We start from the raw sequence: 24,304 nt of genomic DNA on the forward strand, positions 1-24,304 counted from the left end.
GCGCCTTACAGCGAGGAGGAGGTGGACCCAAAAGGCGAGGAGGCAGAGAGGTGAGTAACGTGAAGGGAATTTATTAACTGAAACAAACAAAGACAAACAACGTGGCATGGGGCTAGGGAACAAGGGCAACCAAAACGTGACTAACAGAAAAGGAGGACGAGGAACAGAAGTCGGGGCAAAACGCTGAGGGACGTAACGGGAACGAGGACGTGAACAAAAGCATGAACTTGATAGGAACAAACGTGGTCGTGGAAGTCCGGAAAGTGCGGCAATGACCCGACACTGCGTTGTCGGTATGGGAAGCTTAAATAGTCCGAGTGATCAGGGGAGCAGATGGGAAACAGGTGTGTGATGAGGGTAACGGGGAACAGGTGCGTGGCTGGTGAGGACGAGTGCTGAGGGGAGGCGCTATCACAGCTGACCAAAACAAAAACAAAGTGCACATGGCAGGGAGGTGACGAAAACAATAACAAAACCGCATGACACGAAAACAATACAAAAACCCCTGTCATGCCTGACGCGGATCATGACAATTTGTTTGTTTTTGTGAAGTGGGACGTTGTTTTACTAATTTAATCCATTACGTGACTCTCTTTGAAACATTAATATGACGGATAATGCAATTATTCTGTTCCAGCCCAAGTTATTTTAACTATATTTTATTGTCTGCACCTTAAAAATAAGAACTGTACATTATATTGAAAAAAAAGCATTATTGGGGAGAAGTAACACTGTGCTGTATCCTTTATATTGTCGGATATCCAGACTTAAAGTAATAAAGGCTGTGCAAAAACAAATTAAAAGCATTAGAAAGGGAAACTTTAGCCCATAAAGCCAGCTATCATCTGCAAGTTCTCACACCATGGCCAAAGGAAGACTTCGACCTCACTTAATGTGGTTAACCCTGAGTAGCTGGGTCTTTGTGTCAGGCTTGAGATTTTTTTGTTGTTGTTGTCGCTTCTTTATTTTTTTGTGAGACATATGTTGAGTGTCTTTAGGTTTGAGGAAAGGGCTCTACAAATTATTGTGTTCAGTAGTACTAGCAATTGGAGTAGTAGTATTACAATAATAAAAATGTTAGATTTCACAAGTGATACTCTATATTCCTTGTCAGTTTTTACCTAATTCAAACTCAAAAAGTCATTTCAAGCCAAATCCAAAGTGTCATCAAATTCACATTTCCTATTTGCCACCAATTTCAAACATAGACATTCAGTATAAGCACTTATCCAATCCATTGTAAACTTGGCAAGTTTACACAATGTTATCTCTATTTGGTGATTTAGATCTCATCCAGTATTTGGCAGGTGATGAATGTTTAAACTCTTGACTGCTGTTATTTCAGACGTCTTGCAAACGTGGAACACTGTGTGGGCCTCTCTACATGAGAGGATGACTTCAAAAGTCTTTCTCTGTTTTAGCTTCTCTGTCTTTGCGTGCAATTGCTTGTGCTTCAGTTTATGATCCAAACAGGGGTCACAGGTTCACACGCACTTAAAAAGTAACTGCTGAAAACCCTGTTCCTTGTCTAAATTGGATTTTATTTGTACAGAGCTTTAGCTAGAATATTTAAGAGCTACTATCCATGAATGATGTTAATTTTTCAGTGCATTACAATTATGCCATATTAATATGAATAAACAACACACTTTTATAAAAAAAAATTAAAAAAAAGATAAATGAATGTTCGCCAAAAATGTGCCCATTTGAATTTTTCCAGTTATTCATACGTACCTTATCGCTAGGTTTTGTATTGTTGCACTGCTGGATGACAGCAAGTGAATCCAGGTCAGCTGGCAATCAGAGACAAAGTGATTTGGCGTTTTGTCCAATCGATAATGAGTTATGGGTCAATACCTGCAATCAAAAAGTAACACTGCTATTACTTCCATCGGAAGTGGACAATGTATGACAGTGGCACGAGACTACATGAGGTTTTTTTTATAGTGCCACTCACTAAGGTGGACGGTTAAACGGGCACACCCTGTGTATTAAACAAAGAAAGAGTACATGTGTCCTTTTATTTGATGAAACGAAAAGAAGTTCTCGAAAGTCATTTTAACAAGCAAATAATTTAACATTGCCATATCTTAAACAGCTCCCAGGTGTCTTAATAACCACAACAAAAACCTCAACTTTCTTCTACTCCTATCTCGTTCTGTTTACTCCATCCAGCAATGGCACCGAACTGCCCCTAAGAGGCCAATGCGCGCACAGCAGGAATATTTCTTTTTATCGCTATTATTTTAGTATATTATTATTTTACTTTGTAACAAATGTATTTCTGGTCATTCTTTCTTGTTATATTTAAATTTTAGCTTTCAAGGTGTCACAGAATCTTTTATTGTTGTACCAAAACACATTGATGTGATAATATGGTACCGAATATGATGGCCGAGGTCCCAGGTTAGCCCAGTAAGTCCCAAGATTTATGAAAATAACAACATAACAAATTGAGACCAAATAAATGATAATGATCTAAAAGGGACCCTTCCACATGGTTTTAATCTGTGCAAAGATACAATGCAGCAAACGTGGATGCTAAAGAATGAAACAGGCAAGAGGCTTGAATTTCACATGATATTTATGAGGTCATTTTGTACTTGACAAAAAGAATAGCGTGTTCAATCATTAAGTGTGAAACATTTTGAGATGCCTAGTTATTAGAGTATGATGGCTGTTTGAGTAGTTGAGTTTTGGTGGTTGAATTGATGAAATGATTTTTTACTAATAGTGATTTCAAAAATTTTGAAAATAATCGGAATATTTTTTTCCATCATTTCCCAGCTCTAGTACTTTTAATATTTCTCGAAGGACATTATTTAAAGATCCATGCTGTATAATGAGGGACCTCTTCATTGAGCATTGATGTGCTTGGACATGATCATGCATTTTGAATTCTCGTCCTTTTGCATTTTAAATAAGTCTTTTATCAAAAGTCTGAAATGTTGGTTAGGAAATAGTAGAGAAGACATTCATTTCTTTCCTGGGACAACCGGATTGGCATAACAACTGCACTCTTACGGCATTTGTAAGTGATTAATACTTGCCTGTCACACAATTATACACACACAAACACACACGCACACGTAGAGATGGCAGATTTTAAACCAGCCCACTCAGAATTGACAATTTCAAGAGCTTAATCTGACACATAATTAACACGCAATCTTAGAACATTGAGAGTTTTGAAGTGTAGGTTGCCCCAACGTTTTCCGTTCCTTCCAGCAGGTTTGCAAACTTCATGGACATGATTACTATTGTGTCGGTGATTTAACACATGAAGTGCTATTTCTGAATGTTTTTTTTTTTTTTTTAATTCTTTCAAAATCCCAGAGGTTCATTTCAGCCTTTGTTATGATTGAACATCCATCACTGTCAGCATGAAGTCAACTTTTTTTCAATTATATTTCTTAGAGCTGTTTCAAGTCCAACACCACTAGAACTTTGACAAAAAAAAATATACAGACTGAATAACAATTGTGATGGTGCTGTATGCGAGGGAATACATTTTCAAAGCCCAGTGAGTTTAATTTTAAATGGCAAAGAACGTCTGAGCAGGAACTAAGACATGTAAAAATGGCATCCAATGTGTGTTTATTGGGCAAGAAAAGAGACGATGGATTAAGCTGAATTTTCACAAGCTACTGAGGGTGTGCAGGGTATGTTAATTTCCTTTCCTTCATTCTCTGCTGACCTCCATTTAAGAGAGAGCAGTGTCACTGTTTCCTGAGTGGTTTGGTTTTGTCATACTGTCACTCTGGCAGTAATGTGTGTCGCTCTGTTTTTGAAAGATGTCCACAACCACATGGCACATATTATGGAGCAGGTAGAAATCAACTTTCACAGACAGACCCGTCACCAGAGCTCAGCCTTAAGCGGGCACGCAAAATGCATGGAGGGTCAATTATTATTAATACCCTTACAGACAGCACTTACTTTGCTCCATATATTTGTGTCGACTACCGCTTGAGTGGCGTCCTTTGCGATAACTGTAAGCATAATCATACGCAACGTTAACAGGACGCCTTGTTGAGTACGTTGCCACAGCAACCGTCTTGGATGTGGCAAAGTGAAGCTAATTGAACATGCCTCGTTGACTTGCTTCTTGGAGATGTGAACTCACATTATTAATACAGAATTGTTGCTTTTGATTATATTACGTCATTCTAACTCAATTTTATGAATATTATTTGCCGATTTTATGGCTAATAAAATAGCCACATCCAATATGGCGGATGCGCTGACATTGCGTCCATAGGTTTACGCATTTGAACCGGTGTCTGCTCCAAGGTTAAAAGGAAAAAAGTAAAGAAAATTAGAATAAGACTTTGTGGCACCCTTGGGATCTTTTCTGAAAGGTTTTAAATGTGTTTTTAGTTGCCGACATTAATGTAAAAAATCCCTCCTCATTTGCCGTACTGTGACGCAAGAGTCTCAACAGTGGTGTAGGAAACCAATCGCCTAATGGCCGAAAACTGCAATCAATAGTCACCAACATATATGTTGACATCAGAAATTATTAAAATTATTCCCAAAGTATTATTATTATAATATTTTAATTTTTTTGGTGTTATGCAACTCATCAGTAGTATAGCGCAACACAAATAGCTACTGTGATAAAATAAAATATGAATAAAAAGTGTTTCTATTTAGAAAATAAATGCCTCAAAAATTGCAAGCATCTTTTTGGGCGGGCACGGCCCTTTATGGCCCGCTCGTGGTGAAAGGTCTGTCCTCAGATACACTGGTATTTTTCAGAAACTCAGGAGATTGATAAAAAGACCTTTGTCGCCACACGAAACATGGCTTTTAAAAAACTGTCTGCTATAAAATTATTTTTTGCCCCTCAAGCATACAAAAGCAGCCTTATCAGACTTGATCGTAAATTCTGATACCACCATACCTTGATGCGCTTTATGTTAAAAGACAAGGCTTCATTAGTGTTAATTTCGTTAACGAAAACTAAACGAAAACATTTTCATCAATGCACATTTTTCACCGTACAAAAACTAAACTAGACCAGACTAAAAACCCCATTAATAAGTCATAACTGGGTCTGACAGACACAAAAATTAAGTTCATTAATAAAGACTGGACTAAAATCTATGGACATTTTAGTTTTACAAGCAAAGACGCCAAAAGGCCTTGATAATCGCTCTCACAAAATTCTCGCGCATTCACGGCAAAATAACGCCAGATGGTGAGTTCTCGTGTGATTTACGGCAAAATAAAACTCGGAGATGAGTGCCTGTGTAATACACAGCAAAGTAATGCTAGGTGGCAAGTTTCCAGTTATGGCAAAATAACCATGGAGAAAGCATGAATGGTCATGCCTTGTACGGTGCCCGCAAGAAAGGGAAGAACTGATATCTGGACACAGTTCGCTACATTGAAGAGGAGGAAAAAAATCTTAATTGATTTTTGTCAAGGCAAAGGAATGTGGGCACAAAGCCAATGCTGGTTAACTTACTAGCTTGTAGTATGTCGCAATAGTAGCCACTTCATATATATATGTATGAAGTTGAATTTGTGTTAACTGGTATATATATATATATAACTGGATTTCCGCAAGCGTCGGCACTCTCCACCTGCACCAGTGAATATCCAGGGAACAGACGTTGAGAGGGTCTCAACTTACAAGTACCTGGGTGTTCATCTGAACAATAAACTGGACTGGAGCGACAACACAGACGCTCTCTATAGGAAGGGTCAGAGCAGACTCTTCCTACTCAGGAGGCTGAGGTCCTTTGGCGTTCGGGGAACACTCCTCAGGAACTTCTATGACTCGGTGGTTTCATCAGTCATCTTCTATGGAGTGGTCTCCTGGGCAGGAGGCATCTCGGGCCGAGACAAAAAGAGACTGGACAAACTGGTGAGGAGGGCCAGCTCTGTCCTGGGCTGCTCCCTGGACTCTGTGGACTCAGTGGGGGGCAGAAGGATGACGGCAAAACTGTCATCAATGCTGGACAAACCAGCCCACCCATTCAATGACACTCTGAGAACACTCTACAGCTCCTTCAGTGACAGACTTTTACACCCTCGCTGTACCAAAGAGAGATTTCGCCGCTCCTTCCTGCCGACTGCTGTCAGGCTTTTTAACAAGAACATTGGGTCAGGCCTACAAACAGGAGGGCATTAGTGCAATTGTGCAGTCCTAGAATGCAATATACACTACTACTTTACTTTCAGCCAAGGGTGTACTTAAACATCGACCAATGATGTATTTTGTTTACCATTACAGTATTCTTATTACAATACTTCTATCACTGTAGTATTTCTACCACTGCAGGATGTTCACTATTACAGTACTTTTATCATTACAGTACTTTTATAATTACGGTATTTCCTATCATTGCGGTACTTTTACTATTACAATACTTCATCATTGCAGTATTTTTCCATCGTTGCAGTACTTCTACCATTATAGTACTTTTATCATTGCAGTATATTTTATCATTGCAGTACTTTTACCATTACAGTATTTTTATCATTGCAGTATTTTCTATCATTGCAGTACTTTCCTGTCATTTCAGTACTCTCACCATTACAGTACTTTTATCAGTGTAATATCTTTATCATTGCAGTATTTTCAATCATTCAGTAGTTTTTATCATTACAGTGTTTCCCCCTCTGTATAATGGACAGGCATTAGGAGTGTTTCCTTACACTTAGATACGTTTATACTGTGTATATTTGCATGCTTTTTATGAATGTCTGCTGCTAATGTTATACATTAACGGCTACATTACGCCGCCGACTCTGTGTGATCTATATCTTTGCTGCTGTAACACTTCAAATTTCCCCATTGTGGGACTAATAAAGGACATCTTTATCTTTATCTTTATCTTTATTATACTTGTACTTGTACTGTGATTGCAAGTTTAGTTAAAGCAGGCAGAAGTATGAGCTAATCTAGGAACTGCAAATGAATTATAAGTAACACTAATCTCTGGGCTGCTCAACATGAATGCAAAATAAAAACTAAAACTCAATCAATACATCTCGATAAAATGAAATAACTAAGCGCACTTAATTCAAAGCAACTTTAACCAACGTTGTCATACACGGAAATGTTCAACATTATCTGCTGGGGGAAAAATTCATTGTCTTGTCTAAAACCAGACTAAATATCGTCTTATTTTGTTGACCAAATTTAGACAAATAACAGAACATTTTTTTGGACTAAAATAAAGCCTAACATGCTTGACCGATAGTTTGTCATGTTCTGTCTAATTTGAGTTTGATTTTGGTTTTGGTTAAGAATTTAGTTTCATGTTGTCCTTGTGTTCCTTTGTCTGTTTGTCTCGTTACGTTATTGGGTCCACCTGTGCTTGTCATCCCGGTCCAGCGTGTGAGCCAATCAGCTCCCTCCAACCCTTTGAGCCTTTTCCAGGTGTTTGTTGTTGGTTCGTCAATTTGTTTGTATTTAGTTCCCTACTTTCTTGCAGTCCGAGTCGGTTCGTTTTCATCCCATGTCTTGTTGCTTTTGTTTGTCTCTGCAGTCATTGTTGAGCCCAAGTTCTTTTGCAGAGTTTATATTTTGATACTTTTATCCAATCTATATATATATATTGTATATATTGTAATTTTTTGCATGTCCCAGTTGCTTGTGTCTATGACAAAACCTGACTAAATAAAAGTGGAATGAGTTTCACTAAATGTGATATAAAAACCTAAAAAGTGTGATTCAAACTGATCTAAGGCTAAGACTAAATTTAAAAATGGCTGATAAAAATTAACACTAGGCGATATTGAGTCTTGTGGACAAACATGAATTGTTTTAAATGCAACCAAAAGTGGCAAAAGTAGCACTAGTATCTGTCAAACTTTAATCAGCACACAAAAACAATAAGGCCATAATGATAGACTTGTTCTTTTGTGAAATAATAAAGGAAATAATTAATATACAAGTAATTAATAATACGGTAGGGGCGAGAGCATTGAAAGATCTGAAAACAAATAGAATCCTAAAAAGAACTCTAAAATGTTCATGGGAGCCAGTGAAGGGACGCCAGAGTAGGAGTTATGTGCTCCTTCTTACGAGTACCAGTCAAAAGGCAAGCAGCAGCATTTTGGACCAATGGCGAGAGCCCGCTAGTCCCCGCAGCAAACACCAGTCAGGTAATCATTGGCCGCCCACCATGTTTGTGTTGCCCTCAGTGTAGTGTCGTGCGTTAAAATTGGAAGGACATGTGATGCTAGTGGGGATAAGGCGGAAAGGCTACAGGGAACAGCTGCCTGACCTCCAAAAGAATGTACTGTGCGTGGTGCATTCAAAAGTGTGGGAAATAGATCCGTTGGGTGGATGTTGGTTTTCCCCAAACACAAAACACAACAGACACTGAATGCAAAGGTTTTTAAGAAAAAATGTTTACTATATTGGAAAAATATTAAATGTTGATTATCTGTGTTTGTATGGACATTTACGTATATAGGTGTACCTAACTTATTGCTCTACTATACAAGCATCCTCACTGTAGACTTGTGAATGCTAAGGTTCTTAGTGGTTTAAAAGACAGGATTAGCTGTTCACTTTTATACAGGTTACTCTGTTTAACGTTCTAACAGTGGAGCAGGTGGAACGGACGTGACTTTTTTTCTGCAGCCAAAAACACCTAATACAGTTCAAAGCTATTGTAAACAAATGATTGAAAATATTTGAGACGTCTTTACCTTACCTTTAAACGTTGCTGTGATGTGACTTTTACTAAACATTCAGCCTCGAGAGGAGGAGGTCTGTGTTTTACGTTCAAGTTCTGGATTGTCATTATTGAATTGTCTAACTAAACAAATGGTGGCCTAATACTTTTGCATCGTACTGTCTCCAACAACAGTTTGTGTCATGTCCACGGTCATCCAGCATTTCTTTTTCCTGTTCTGTTTTTCAGGTGTATGAGCAGGACGACCTTTCGGAGCAGATGGCTAGTTTAGAAGGGCTGATGAAGCAGCTAAATGCCATTACCGGCTCGGCCTTCTAAATCCTCCATTTTCAGCCCTTGGCCCCAGAGAAGGAACCCTTCTCCAAGCTTTGATGTCATGTCAGTGTGTTCACAAACAGCTGCAGCATCTGAGTTTGAAGATGCCACTGGGGACTATGACCTTCCGTTTGTACTGGATTAAACCACATCACACATCATCAACTCGAGGAACGAGACAGTGGTGGAGGGGCTTCCTCAGTGGCTTCAAACTCCCTTTGACCTAACCGAAAACTCTTCAAATCCGATGCCTACCATCTTGACTTAAAGAAACGAGGGGCGGGGGATTATCACAGAAAAAGAAGACAATTCTAAGATCTTTACTGTTTTTCTTCTTTGTGGTATTTATTAAGTCCTCGTTATTCTCCTCTGCTGAGTTCTCTGCAACTCAGTTACTGTGACTGTACCTCAATTATTTTTCATGATTGCCCTCGGGAGCATTTTCCTTTTTTTTTTTTTTTTTTATACGATCGCAAACACACCTTCATACACGGTATTTATGTAATGTGAATACAGTTTGCCTCACAGAACATTCAGTGTGAAATACTCTTTCAAGTTTCACCAAAACTTTCTGCTTTTTGGAGATTTTATTTTTGCTTTTGGAAGCCAGCTGACATTTTTGGGCCTTTTTCCATCTGACTTGGTTTCATCGATCAATTCCCTTCCAACTGTGGAGCACTTTTTGTTTTTTTGAATACTGGAACTCTGGCTGGACACAACACTCTTATCCGTCTGGACTTTTTTTCTTTATTGTTTGTGCCGAAAGATGTCGCTAAAGCATCTATAGACTATCATCTCTCACTGCTTTTGACCAAGCCTTTAGTCCCGTGAGACCAGACAAACTCGGTGAAGGGGATTGACAGGTAAAGTGTTGTTGCCAAAAACAGGAAGCTCATGGCAGCCTTCCTTTAAAATTCGAGGCTGGCATTTTCACTGACAGTTTTGTACTGGCCGTTGCTGAAACACAATAAGCCCATCAGGATGGAGGAAATTTTACGATACTTGGTGTTTTTCTCACTTTGGACAAACACAAGTCTGTCAGTTGAATGTTATGTGGCGATTGGGCCTAAGGTTAATTCCAAACAGTAGTGATGAGTGTGAATATGGTGACTGATTATTTTTTTACTTTTCACTCATTTGTCGGTGCATATTCCGTTGGAGTCTTCTTAATTAATTTATTTTGAATGACATGAACAAACATTGTACCACAATCAGTCTTGAGTGCCCGAATGGTCACTAATTTCAATTTGAGTTCACCTCAGAGGGGGCCAGAATTTTTTTTTTTCCGAAATAAGATAAAAATGAAATCTGAATACAAACATGAAGGATATTTCACAAATTGTATTTTTCACCAACACATTCCCCCAGCTTCTTAGTCATGACACGGCATGAAAATGAATAGTAGAAAGAACATAAGGACAATTGTTGGTGCAATTTTTTGTCATGCAGTAACAGTGACACTTGCTCTTCCATTCTGCAGTATTTTGGTTTCAGTGTGACCTTTATTAAATAAGGTCAGCCAGGAAAGGAGAGCAGAGCGCATCCAACCTTTAGGTCCTTTAAACTGCTTTGTATTGACAGCAGAAAGGAAATGTGTCCAATTAAACGGGTCATTAGCAGAGCCTGGCTTTTTGTTTCGTCTTGCCACCGAGAAGATTCATTTATGAAGTCTCACAAAAAAGCACTCGGCATGGGTTTTTGCAGCAATCTTTAAAATTTGGCTATTTTTCAAAACATCCCAAAATATTTTAAGTGAACATTTGTTTGGTACTTGAGTGTGTGATTAAGCAACTTGAGAAGGGGAGTCATTTTTTTTCAGTGCATATCTCCAGAAAGAAAAAAAAGAAAAAAAAGCTCTTTAAACTTAAAATGGCAAGTCATTCATTAATCAAGTGAGGTGACGAAAACAAGCCATCAGTATTCTCCATATTTGACTGTGTCACCCTATTCTCCATATTGTAATTTACAGACCTTTATCTCAGTGTGATGAAAAAGGAGAATCCTGCGGGAGACTGAGTGCGCTCAGGCAGAGGAGCTGCATTGATATTCCGAGGTGGCTCGCATGTGTGAGCGGGGCACAGAGGAACGAGGCGGCGAATTCATTATAAAGACGTTGCAAACATTATGATTCAAGCTCACGCTCACTGGGCCGTTACAGCGGCAGGGAAAAGTCCCAGGGACGGAGGCGTTAGAAAGGTAACATCTCTGCAGAATGGATGCGGGGATGAAAGGTGACAGAGGGCAGGCTTGCAGGCAGTGTGGGGATCAAACTCATCAACCTGCTCTGGGAGATGAATCCAGTGTAAGCTAAGCGCTTACATTCCGCTCCGAGTCATACGCCGCCTCCTCTTCAGTCTGACAGCGGTGCAGGAAAATTGTATTTTAACAACAAGAAAAAAACAAATTATCGAGATGTTAAGAAAAGGTGGGGAAGAGTCTGTTGTGGGTGATGGATTTTGTTATTTGGTCGTCATTTCTGCGGCTCTTAAATTTTTATATCGATTGCTGTAAAAATCTAAATGCTGAGAATTCACATTTACAGATAGAAGTGCTTGAAAGGTTTGGAGATCAGACTGAAAGCTTAGGGCACCAAATATGTAGATGGACTTCCTACATAAGAGAGAAATGTGGTTTAAAACTAGATTGTGAGAAAAGAGAAGCTGCTGCAGATGATCATAAATGCTCAAAATTATTTCCCAGCAAAAAGGCTGCAACACACCACATCAGACAGTTGATAAAATGATCTCTTAGGTGGTCTTCTCTGAGTTTGTAAATCTTGAACCCCAATGACAATATTCACCTTGTCATAAAATAGAAGTTACAGAAGCCGATTTCTCAGCTTTTGTGGCCAATCCAAGAGAATCATCTCTTACCTTTGAAGCACAGCACAAAAGGAACATACTGTAGGCTATATTTTTGACAACAATCGAACCCGCACACTGAATGACTGTCAAGTCTCTTCGATGGATTTCATTGAAGTGAACATGAAGAGTCCAAAGGAAAGAAAAGCCAAACTTAAAGCTGTCAGGACAGTTGAGGATTAGGAAATCCCCAGTGAAGTTTTGAGGTTTAAACTGATGAGGAAAAAAAAAAACTACAGTAGTTGTAGTGATGGCAGACATAAAATAGAACGGAAATGTATTAAAAAAAAAAAAAAAAACATGGCCCCGAATATGTATTTCTTAATGATGATATCATAGATTCTGTAGTTATTTTTGGAAAAGAAACATAATTTTTCCTGTGTTGCTGACATTGAACACCTGTCTGTTTCATGCTATGAAGGCTTCCCTTTATCAGTCAGATATTAAGATTGATTCTTTTTTTTTTGTCTCCTGTTTGTGTATTTGACTGTAGAGATACATGTTGCTTCAGCAGAAGTACATTACAGGCCTCTGCTGATTATTTTTTTTACTGTGTATAGCTCCACTAGAGTAGCAGTAACTTTTTATAATCAAATTTAATATATTATTGTTATTTGTATCATTTACTTTATTATGAGTGATCCTTAAAATGTTTATTTATAACCATGTGATATTTCTGCAAATGTACATTTTGTTTAGTAAAGAGGAAAAAAATGCCCTTTGGAGTTTTGTTGATTTCTGTTTGTTTATTGCCTTATAAGGTATCTAATATTCCAAACATTATTTACTCCAAATTTAAAATGGTTTGCCCCAAATGTGGTCCCTTCTGAGGACACACAGTCACCACCATTTTATGTTTGTTTTGGTCTAAACTTTGTAGATTGAGGTTCACATCTATGCAGTTTTCCTTTATAACAATAAAATATGTATAATAATGACATACCCTGACCGGTGTGACTCCCGAAATGATGTTTTGTTCGTCTTATTGAATACCTCATCTAATATTTTATCCGAGGGGGGAAAAAAAAGAATTTTAAGTTTGCAGTCACGGGTATATTATTGTTTTTTTTTTTATTTATTTATTTGTTTATTTTAATTTTGTGCATGATGTTTGTGTGGGTGTGTGTGTGTGTGTGTGTGTGTGTGTGTGTGTATACATATATATATATATATATATATATATATATATATATATATATATATATATATTAGAATCATATTCGGTGATATTGCATCAATTCCAAGATATTATTCAAGTAAATATCTGTTACAAGCTTCACAAAAAATTGTAGTTGAGAAATGTGATTAATCACGATTAATCAGAGAATTTTTTTGTGATTAATTAGTTAAAAAAAATAATCACTTGACAGCACTAATGTGTGTGAGAGAGAGAGAGAGAGAGAGCCTCCAACACCTGCTTGAATGAACAGGGGTGCTCAGCTCAAAAAGAAAAAATATCAATTTCATTAACTTTTTTTTTTTCCTCCTTTGGACACTTCAATCTAAAGTGGAAGATGTTAGTTGTTACAAAGGGGAGACATACAAAGGAAAAAAAACACATTAACAAAGTCAAGTTGGCCAGAGGTGGACAAAGAACGTGGTCTGATTTTGGTGTGCGCGCCCCTGAAAAGACAGAATCAGTGTGGTGATGAGCAAGAAGAAAGTAAATGTGTCTGAATAGAAAGAGGAAAGAAAAGAAAAGAATTGGACTCCACTATGGTGAAAGGGCCAAATTAAAATTGTGCTTATCTCCCTCACACACAGACAATTACTTCATTTCATCCAGAACATCAGTGTTCAACAGAGAAGCTGGCAGATGGGCAGCTTTGAGTAAATAGTTTCACGTCATCCTTTTAAAAGTTCAATCATTGAGTCATTATAACCAAATTAGCTTTGTGACTGCAATAGTTTAGTGTTTTTCTTTATTTGAATGGACAAGAGACGACATGGAGATGTGTTTTGGATGAAATAGGTTGTTTCTATCCACGATGTTGGATACAACTGCGGGTTTTATAAATCACTGTAGAACAGATCCATGGTCTTTTTTTTATATTATATATTTTATATATATTTTACATATTTATAAAAAAAATATATGTTATTTCAATGGTTCATTCCTTGATGAATAAATAAAGGTTTTCTATCAAAGTCATGATGATTTTTCCTCCCATGTAAATCAATCCAAATGTAATGACAATACGATCTAAGCAGAAGTGTGAACACTTAAAAAGATAGAGTTAAAATGTGACCTGGTCAAGTCTTCATCTTCAAAAGTCAAAATGTTCTGCTCATTGAGAGTCACTGTTGGTCTTCCGGATTTGTTTGGTAATAATCACCCAAATTAGTTAATATTCCCCTTGCAGTGTCACCTTTTCAAAACCAACTTTATATTTTTCTCATCTATTTGTATGTTTTTATTTAAGGCATTATCGGTGGGATAATGACAATGGAAGTTGAAGGAGCACACGCATCTCATGGCAAAGCCAAGTCAACTGATTGCTTTCAAACTTAACGTTTGGCTACCATTTTAGAGAGAAGTAACCTGAAAATTAACAATCAAGTGGAAGGATACATAAAATTGTCCGATCACCGCCAACGACTCTTGTAAATCCAAGCCGTGTGTATAATTCACACAGTTGATACACGAGTGTGTAGAAAACAGCATTGGAAGTCCGGTGGAAAGCTGTAGACATACTGGAGTAAATCTGTAAAGTCTGTGAGGTCAAAACTGCGTAAAATGTCCAGGGCAAGACAGTCAAAACGGAGAAGTCCGCTGCAAAAAGCTGATTCACCAGACAAGCAAAGAAGCAGACAGAATAGTTAAAGTTAAAGTTAAATAAGCTCTAACCTTGCCTAAAGATGAAATTTGAAGTAAATGATGACGGCAGGATTGGATTGCTGTCTTGGGTAAAAAAAAAAAAAAAATTAAAAAACATCGGAAGAGAGAAATTGAATAAAATAACAGATGAGGCGAAGAAAGATAAAGAGGTGAGAGACTTTTTGTTGTTCAAGCATGCCTGCGGTAAAGAGAGCTCACAGCTGCAATCCTGAAGGCAGGAAGAAGTGATGATGAAGCACTTGTTGAAAGCACCGACATGGAGGATTGTAAGGTGCACCTAAATCTGCTTCCGTGAGAGTCGCGTTAACATCGGAGCAACTGATTCCTGGTGAGTAGAGTAAGGACGTTAACAGCAGCAACATCTGAAAGTTATCGGCAACAGAATTGAGCGAAGGAAAATTGAATTTGCCATTGTGCTGAGGAGTTACAGGCTGCGAAAACTTCAATCAACAGAATCAGAATCACCTGTAGAATTTGTCATGATTAAGGATTAAGCCTACAGCACTTCACTGTCTACAATGGAACCAAGAGACGATCAGAGAAAAGACGAGAGGAGACGTCTAGGTCAGCTGTGTAGGATCTCGACTGCGCAAACCCCAGACAGTCTTCCGAGTCAAAGTCAACAACTGTCCAAGGATCCGAAGAGATTGAGGTGAAATGCCTCCCGTGAAGGGAAATCAGCCAAGAAGGGTCATTGACTTGATTCAGAGTGTGGAAAATGTAGTAGATCAAACAGAACAATTCAATAAGAAACGCATTGGTATAAACAAAATGAAGAACAAATTACCTGATTTTATGAAAAGCGACAGAATGGTCTTGATGTTTAAGTCAAGGAATTCTGTCACCCCAAACATTATTTTTTTTTTGTTGCGCCAGAGAATATCCTGAAAAAAAATAGAAAGATGTCCTTGAGAGATATGGGAATCTTAAAATTGTGGGGAAGGTGAAGAAAGCAGATTATTATCCATTAGATAAATACGGCAAAGAAAATGCTGGATGTTGTGAAATGCGAATGCGACCTTAGTTTTGCAGCGGTCAATCAAATGTCGGAATTAGATTTTTTTTAAGGTGCACACAGTTAATGAACTTGAAAGGTAAAAATTATTCTGCCCAGAGTTTTACCTTGCTGATGAGATCAAAAGAAATTGAGCCTCTTATCAGCCATTCACAATATGCTAGTCATTACAATAATGAGTGTCATACCCAGCATCCAATTTCTCAATCACCATTTGAAAAGTCGAAAGGAAAACAGACACGACTACTCCAGCCTTCATGAATCACTCCAAAGAAGATTGAGTGGATTTTTTTTCTCTGTATCTGTAGAATGAGTGTTCTGCTATGGTTTCAAACCTCGTCCTTCCAAACAACTACATGGAAATAATTAATCAAGTGTCATCATTGGCTTGGACCTGCAAAAAAACTAATTTGTAGCGTCCATTCTCATGGCTTGATAGACAAGTGGTATTACGTAGTGCAAGAATTGTGAAATATGCAGCTGAACTGTAGCGAGGGTTGCATCAGTGTTAGCTGCCTCCATCTGCTGTCTCTTCAAAGAGTCTCCTTCCACTTTGGACACGTGTTCCCAATGGGGAGCAGCTTCGGGGTGGAGACTGACCCAGTCGCGCTAAAGTCAGTGGTCCGTATGCCACCGTTGCTATGCTACAGGGGCTACCATGAGGGGTTAATTACTTTTCATGTGTGAAAATAGGTGAGGAGAATTCAATAGAAAAAAAAATGCATGCTGGTTATTTGTTTTCCACTCTCTCTAAAATTATACACAGAGGAGAATTTTTGACCAAATATATATTATCAGAATATTAAATTAATTCTGTTCCATCCAAATGGATTTTATACTTCAGGTATAAACGACCATCTCCCCCCACCTACCCTTGTTGGACAGCCATATATATATATATATATATATATATATATATATATATAGATATATATATCTCAAGCAGTCCAGATGGAAACAGTGGAAGCACAAGCTGCTGATTGGTGTAGAACAGGGTTAGGGAACTCCGGTTCGTGTAGAACTATTTTGGGGATACTAGGTGAGGCTTTTCGATCGCCTTATTTTATGGGGACGTCTATACTGACGATGACGACACGTCATTGCCACGCCTAACAAATGAACTGTCTGTGAGACGGATTTATGACTCGCTCCACTTTATGCTTCATGTTTCAAGTGGGATTAAATTAAGCAGTTTTTGCTGTGTGTATGAAGGTAAAGAGCAGGTTTTTGTTTTTTGTTTTTTATACGGTCAGGGAGCGCTGAAGGCTAACCTGTGGGCCAAAATTGCTCAAGATCTCGCTGCCGTGGGGAGGCCGTGCACTGAAGCACAAATGCAGAGACTTTATGGACCTCTGTGATAAACCAAATCTCGGCGTACCAAAGGGATTGGAATTGGCCCACCAGCCTCGACTCTTAATTTAGTTACACTGGAGGAAAAAGTGGCACCTCAATTGGACACAACAACATTATTAGCTTTTCTGCATGTTTAAAACCTCTCAGGAAAACAATCAACACCACTTCAGGACACTAGTCCAATAATCAGTGTGTAGTTTCATATCTGAGTGGCAATCAAAACTTGGTTTACACTACAAACAACTTGTGCTTTTTTTTTCTTTCATAAGAAATGACAGCAAGACTGACCATTTTTATTTCTTCCTTTTATTTTGAGTTAATTCATTTGCTCCAGGGAATTCAGGTGAGCAGAGCTTCCAGTAGATGTGTAGCGCGTCCTGCCCGCAATTGCAGGTCTTATCCATCAATCTAGCACATGTTTGTCCACAATACATTGGACTACAACTGGATTTGGAAAGAATTAGGCTTCATTTCGCCTAATAAACGCTCTGTGTGTTTGGGGGAGGGGGTGAAAAATAGAGGCCTAACCTCCACAGATCTAGACTAAAATCTTAAAATGTGCCCAACACTTGGTTTTTGAATTTGGACTCTTCTTCACACGCACGCCACTTGATTTACAGCAGCCACAGTACTTAGTATGTCTCTGGAATATGTGATGGGCTCTTTCTATTTTTTATTTTTATTTTTTTATTCAAAAGTGATTACTTGCAAGGCACCAGTTGCACATTTACATTTTTCTCCCATGCAGGGCGCAAAATGTGTATAACTCTGTGTATTTTATTTCCATGTAAGATGATGGTTATGATGAATTACATGTTATTGTATTTCTAATTCAGTTTCAATAAAGCATCAACAAGTTACTTTTCATACCATTGCTGTCCAATCATTTATCTCCATATTTACCATTTTACGAGTGTTTGATTGCTATGCAGTCGATAACTCAGCACATGCAGACTTCAAGATAAGATAAAAAAAAATTGTTGAATGAAGAAGTACATCAGCTTTAAAAACTGACAAACATCATGCAAGGGACTCACTGAGGTGACCCCAAATGAGATGAGCTGAAAGTTGCAATAAAAACAGGTCAGGTTCTCCTCTCTGTCTTTTCCTGAATATACTGTTTAAAGCAGGTGTGGGCAAACTACGGCCCGGGGGCCACATGTGGCCCATTAAATGTTTTAATCCGGCCCGCCAAACTCGAAAAAAATTAAATGAATAAACCTTGTTAATGTTTTATTTTCTAAATACTGTGGTTTTTTTAAAGACATATATATTGGTGTAATGCTTTTGTTCACTTTCATTTAAAAAAATTTTCTCCGATGAGGTGAGGTTACCAAAACACTGCATCCATCTGCTCCTGGTCCGGCCCCTTTGTCAAATTTTAGAACCTATTGTGGCCCGCCAATCAAAAGGTTTGCCCACCCCGAGTTTAAAGTATGTAGCCAAATAACCAATGATATGTTTTTTTTTGTTGTTGTTTTTTTTTTTTTGCAACACCATGTTCACAACAAGTATCTTCATTTACTGCAACATATTTGTGACACTTATTCTGTAGTAGTAAAGAAACAGAAAAGATCCACCAGGATTTACTGTTCAGGCAGCATGATATTATAGTGGCATGCAGAGATGGGCATTTTGTCCCTGGGACGGAACGGTCCCTCCGTACTTCCCGGATGGATTTGTGGGGCGGAGGACGGAAGATGTGAAGTGTTATAAAAATGACGGATGCAAGACCGGAAGTGGGTTTTTGTCTGACCACTAAAATTCAAATATTTGCACTTGGGAGCAGAATGAAATCTTGTAATGTTCATCCCCTCCTTAAATATGACAGGATTCCTCTCGTCAGTGTCAGTCAGTCTTGTTGCAGTGCGGCTCATCAGAAATGATGCCAGCTTTTATGAAACCTCGAACAGTGCAAGCAGACACATTAGCAGCTAAAATGGCTAACGGTTAGCCCAAGCTTCAATAATCCCTTCATAAATTATGGCTCCGTTTATGAAAAACATGTGAACCATGATTGGTCGTTGCCTGAGCCCAGAGCAAATGTGATGTAATTTTTTCAGTATACAGAAATGACAAAATGGCCGCTTTAAGCCGATGGCTAAAAACGGGTGGATTTTGCTGCTTCACTCAAATTCCACAAATTCAACAATAATCGGAATGCCATGATTAGACTAGCAAGGGGTATAGAACTTTTTATTGCAAATCATTTTTTTGCAAGATGATATGTCACTCTTCTGGACTATTATTGGTATGCACATTAAAACGTTTGCCAACCACCAATAAATGAATGAGGAAGAGCCGAACTCTCGCCTGACAACACAAAACTTTGAGCATGGCTTCCTTTTTCCATCAGATTTTGCAGCTCCAGATTAATATTTTAATTGTCACTGTTTTTTGTTCTTTCATTAATAATGTATTTTTTTTAATCTAATGCATTAATATTGATGATAAAAATCCAGCATCTCCAAATGGTGTGCATCTATGACTGTATGATTGGGATTAGATTACGATGGTTTGGCCTTGGTGCCTCTGTGCGTCACTAAGTGCCATTCCAGTTGACCTGTCGATTCTGACTTAAAACAGCTTCTCTCTAATGTGCAATTCCCTTAACATCATATTTGCAGAGTGCACGTCTCACTCTGTTCTTTATTATCCATTTGGGAGCTTTCAATGTGAGCATAACCCTGTTAGAGAGTTATTATTGCCATTGCTGTTTGAGATGGGTCCATGATGGCGAAGCAGAAATGACATCTTTCAGTGATGAAGATGAAAGGAGAGAAACTCAACAAGGAAGTCCAATGCTAAAGACTGACATTACAAGATAACATTAAAGTGAGACGCATAAGGAAATGAAGGACCTACCTCTCTGACAACACTTTGAGAGCATCAAACATTTTGCCATGTTTAATGCTCGCAATATTATTTTAACAGGAAGTACGAGAAGACTCCATATTCACAGTTTAACAATTTAATGAATGCCAGGAAGATCTAGAAAAGGCCATGGAGCATTTTCTGCAAGATTGCAGAAGAAGGTGTAATTTGTTTGAAATGGTTCTTTTTCTTTATACTACAGCCATGGTCGCCGACAACAGAGGGGGCGGCTGCCTCACCCATGTGACTCTACGGTCTTAACTATCCCACCTGGATATTTGTGCCAGAGTGAAGGTAGATAATAGGAAGATGCCGAGCCAGGAGGAAAATGTCACGGCAACACAACTCAAGTCACCTGTCTGATTAACTGTTATTGTCATCAAGAGTTATTAACAGGCAGAAGGCAGAACAGAAACACAACGAGAATAGCTATCACTAGTGTGTTAAGATTAAACAAGGATTAACTAAATTATGTGAAAATAAAAGAACATAAGTCAATTTACACACTTCAACATCAATCTTAACTCTATAAAACCAATAATCACTGTGTGGTCCATGCAGGACAACATTAATGATGGGGATGTACTTTTTTTTTTTCATTATTCTAGGGCATGACTCAAACAGCCAAAAGATATATGAATTCATCATACTGCATTTTTATCCAGATTTGCACCAAAATTAAATCTGACACTGCTCATTAAAGTGTCATGGAAGTCATTTTAATTCAAATACAGTACATGCATAATTTTTCTGAGTCACATACCAACCAAGCAAACCAACAACCAGCGGCGATCAAAGCAAATGCTTGTTGGAAATGATAACCCACATTTGGTTTGTGTTGAACTCAAATAGCTATCGAAGCTGTAACTGGATTAAATTTACAATGAGACCTAGATATGAAATTATCTGGCATCACCAACCAATGAAATAAGTAATTTCCCATTACCAGACAGAATATGGACTGCCATCACTTGATAAAGTAGTGCATAATCTTTTTTATTTTTTTATTAATTATAGTTAAAGGTATGGCGATGTAGTAAATTGACGGCCTAATTAATTTTTGACAATATCTCCTGCATACAAAATGAAATATCACAAGTAGATTTAAAGAACACGTGCTAGGTTCCCGCGGCAGGATGGACGACTGGTTATCATGATGGGCTCACAGTGCACAGGTGCAAGGTTCGATTCCGGCTCTCCTGTGTGGAGTTTGCACGTTCTCCCCGCGGATGCGTTGATTTTCTCTGGGTTCTCCGGTTTCCGCCCACATTCCAAAGACATGCATGGTAGGTTAATGGGGACACTCTAAAATTGGCCCTAGGTGTGATTGTGAGAGGGGATGCTTGTTCGTCTTTGTGTGCCTTGCGATTGGCTGGCAACCAGTTCAGGGTGTACCCCGCCGACTGCCCAAAGAAAGCTGGGATAGGCTGCAGCATGCCCTTGTGAGGACAAGCGGTACAGATAATAGATGGATGAACTTGCCAGTTTGCAATTTGTATTGTGCTGTAAAAATTACCTTTCTAATTGTTGAACGTAGTAATGAGGTTCAGCCCCAAAAATAGGCTTTGGACTTGAAGTCATGATGCAAAGGTCCCTCTTGGTATGGGAATACAAATACATTTTTCCTAAATCGCAAGCCAGTGAGATCACACTTTATCTTGGAAATAGACAGTTTTTTCAAAAATGGATGCCAATTCCACAAAAATAGTCGACAGCCCATGGGCCAACAGTCAGAACCTCCGAGTGAAGTAAAGGAGCAAACTGCCTGATTATTGACGAAATTGGCCAGGTTGATTGTGAACTCCGAGCCTAGTCTAGGCCTGAGGCCTGGAGGCCGCCCGAGTAGAATCGCACCCTTTCCTTCATTGCTGTGGTTGGGCTGGTAGGAGGCTACGGTTTGGGGCAGCCGGTCTTTTATTGTCATTTTTCCCCATTCAACTGGCTCACAGCCCATTCACTCATCCAAACCATTTCCCTTCCAACCGTTGGACTTTTCCTCTGAACACTTACATTGGACCTGTGAATCGTTGGACTGAGGGTCAACCCTCTATTGCAGACTATTGATTCGGGCTACGGGATTATTAGTTCCTAACGATGGTCTATGTCTTTATATGCCAATTCAATCTTATGCAGTCCAGTTCTTATTTTCCACTCCTAACGTCGAACCCTGTCTTCTTAATCTAGCCTGATGATGATTTTTTTTAGTTTACATGTTCAATAGAGAGTGGGAAGAAGTGGAGCACTTTGGGTCCTACCCCCCATTCTCAGCAGATTTTTACTTAATTTAAATTAATGTAATTTGGTAAATAGTGGATTTGTCATTATATTTTAAATCATAAACAGCCTAAAATCATAACCATGTCACTATTTTTTTTTCATGCACATCTGCACTGAAACTCAAACAGGACAGTGTACATGCATGTTGCAATTTTTCTTCCAGCGGTCTCAGCAACCTCACCCAGACTCTGTTGCTAACCCCCACTCGCTTCTCCCACCTGTACCTGTGTTGGCTGCCCTGTCTTTAGTGCCTTCTTGTGGCCCTTGTGTCAAGTTTTGGCTTTGGCATGGTGGAGAATTGAGGTGGTGGACCCAAATGCAGGGAAGCCAGGCAGTGAGTGGTTTTAACAAAAAAGTGTTTGATTACCAAAAGAAAACTTAAAGGCAAACAAAGAAATAGGCAAATCAAAAATATCAAAGTTTAAAAAAAGGATCAAAGTAACCAAACTAATACAAGAAAAGGAACTTTGAGTAGGCATGGGGGGGGGGGGTGGTACTTGACAACTGACATGGACAATGGCCCGACTGAAAACTGAAAGGAAACAGGAAACTAAATACAAACAAATTAACGGGGAACACCTGGAAAAGCCGCAAAGGTTTGGAGGGAGCTGATTGGTCAACACAAGAGCTTAGGAAAATGAACACAGGTGGACACAATAAGCCTGATGAGATAGAAGACGCAAAGGAACACAAGACAAAACATGAAACTAAAGTCAAAAACCTAAATCAACAAAAGTGATCATGACATTTGTCCACCCACCCCATTAAGGGACGGATCCCAGACTTTCCAAAGTTCTAAAAGCCAGTGGCTTGATTTCAAAAACACAAAATTAATATGATAGTCATAATAATGCATTCATTTAATTTATTTCTGCAGTTATTCAGAGGGTTTGAAGCACACCGTTGTCATGTTTATTAATGAAATATGATGACATCCACGTCCACAGAGCTCAGAATCTGTCCGCCTGCACCTTGATGGAATTCACCAAAACCCCATGACACTACCTGAAAGACTTATGTGGTTCCAGCAGACAAAATGTTTAGTCTACTTTCAGCCTCCAAATTGGCATGTATGCCAGGTGCATGTCAAATGAAACACCCTCGATATGGTGCAGAGAGATCCACCAAATTCTCAAATAAGTGCACTCACTGAGGCTTGCGTCGGCACAAAAATCAGGATACTGCAGTTTTTAAGACTGTCGCCCAATCTTCTCGCACTTGCATCTTAATACTATACACCAGTGCTTCTCAATAGTGGGGCGACCGGTGTGATGCTGAGGTGGGCGTGTGTGACCCTGGGGAACATGCTTTTTTTTACTCTGTACTACAAAGTGTCATTGCACATCCACTCCAGTAGTTGGCAGTGCTGCTCTCATTGCCCATTGTGCGTAGTGAGTATTAACTCTACGGTGGAGGTTTGTTTTGCAACGAAATTGCTATTATTTATTGGTACGGCGGAGAGTGGGTGGTGGAGTCTTTTTGCTCGAAGGGGCGTAACAGAAAATAATTGAGAAGCACTGCTCTACACAGACGGTAATATTGTAAAGAAACATTACTTTTAAATACAGACTCTTGAGTTTTTTAAAATTCAGTGTCTCCGTTTGCCGCATTTCAGTGGCTTCTAATTGAATGACGTTGGGTTCTCTGCTGTGATTTTGTTTGCTGCTATTCTCCTGTCACCTGACAGAGATGCTAGCTTCGAGCAGGATAAATGCATACATGTAACACACGCCAGTACATTGTCTTAATTCTGTGTTCCCAAAAAGTGGTGCAGGACAGTTCATCTCACTGTGTTGTCCTGTTTAGAATGTAATCCCTGATCTGGTGTTTATACACTGGGATATTTTGGTGGAAACAATGTCCAATGTAAATAGTGTGGCGTCATATCAGTGCTACACAGTGTAATCTGCAAATGAATTAAACAGAGAAAACAAACACGACACAATGGACATTTGTGGCATACGAACGTGCGATGGCCGTGGCCGTGGCGATATGAGAGAAAGAAGTGATTGATGGAGAACTGCGAAGTTAGCGTTATACATATAGATGTAACTGTAACATTTGATTGGATCTTTATTTATTTACAATAATCAAAAAAAAATCTAAA

At 38.8% G+C, this 24,304-nt stretch overlaps 1 protein-coding gene across 3 annotated transcripts in view; it reads left to right on the forward strand.

Moving 5' to 3' along the window:
* dcc (DCC netrin 1 receptor) overlaps positions 1–12,787 on the forward strand; it is a 321,689-nt gene extending 308,902 nt beyond the window's left edge. For all 3 annotated transcript variants that reach the window (XM_088281223.1, XM_088281224.1, XM_088281225.1), the window contains exon 29: positions 8,892–12,787. In XM_088281223.1, the coding sequence (XP_088137349.1) occupies positions 8,892–8,981 (90 nt within the window). In that variant the 3' untranslated portion in view covers positions 8,982–12,787. The remainder of the gene's footprint in view (positions 1–8,891) is intronic.
* Positions 12,788–24,304: the final 11,517 nt, after the last annotated feature.

Source organism: Idiotropiscis lumnitzeri, chromosome 18 (assembly GCF_059441095.1).
Source record: "Idiotropiscis lumnitzeri isolate Australia: NSW breed Sydney's pygmy pipehorse chromosome 18, RoL_Ilum_1.0, whole genome shotgun sequence".
In the NCBI taxonomy this organism is placed as follows: Eukaryota; Metazoa; Chordata; class Actinopteri; order Syngnathiformes; family Syngnathidae; genus Idiotropiscis; species Idiotropiscis lumnitzeri.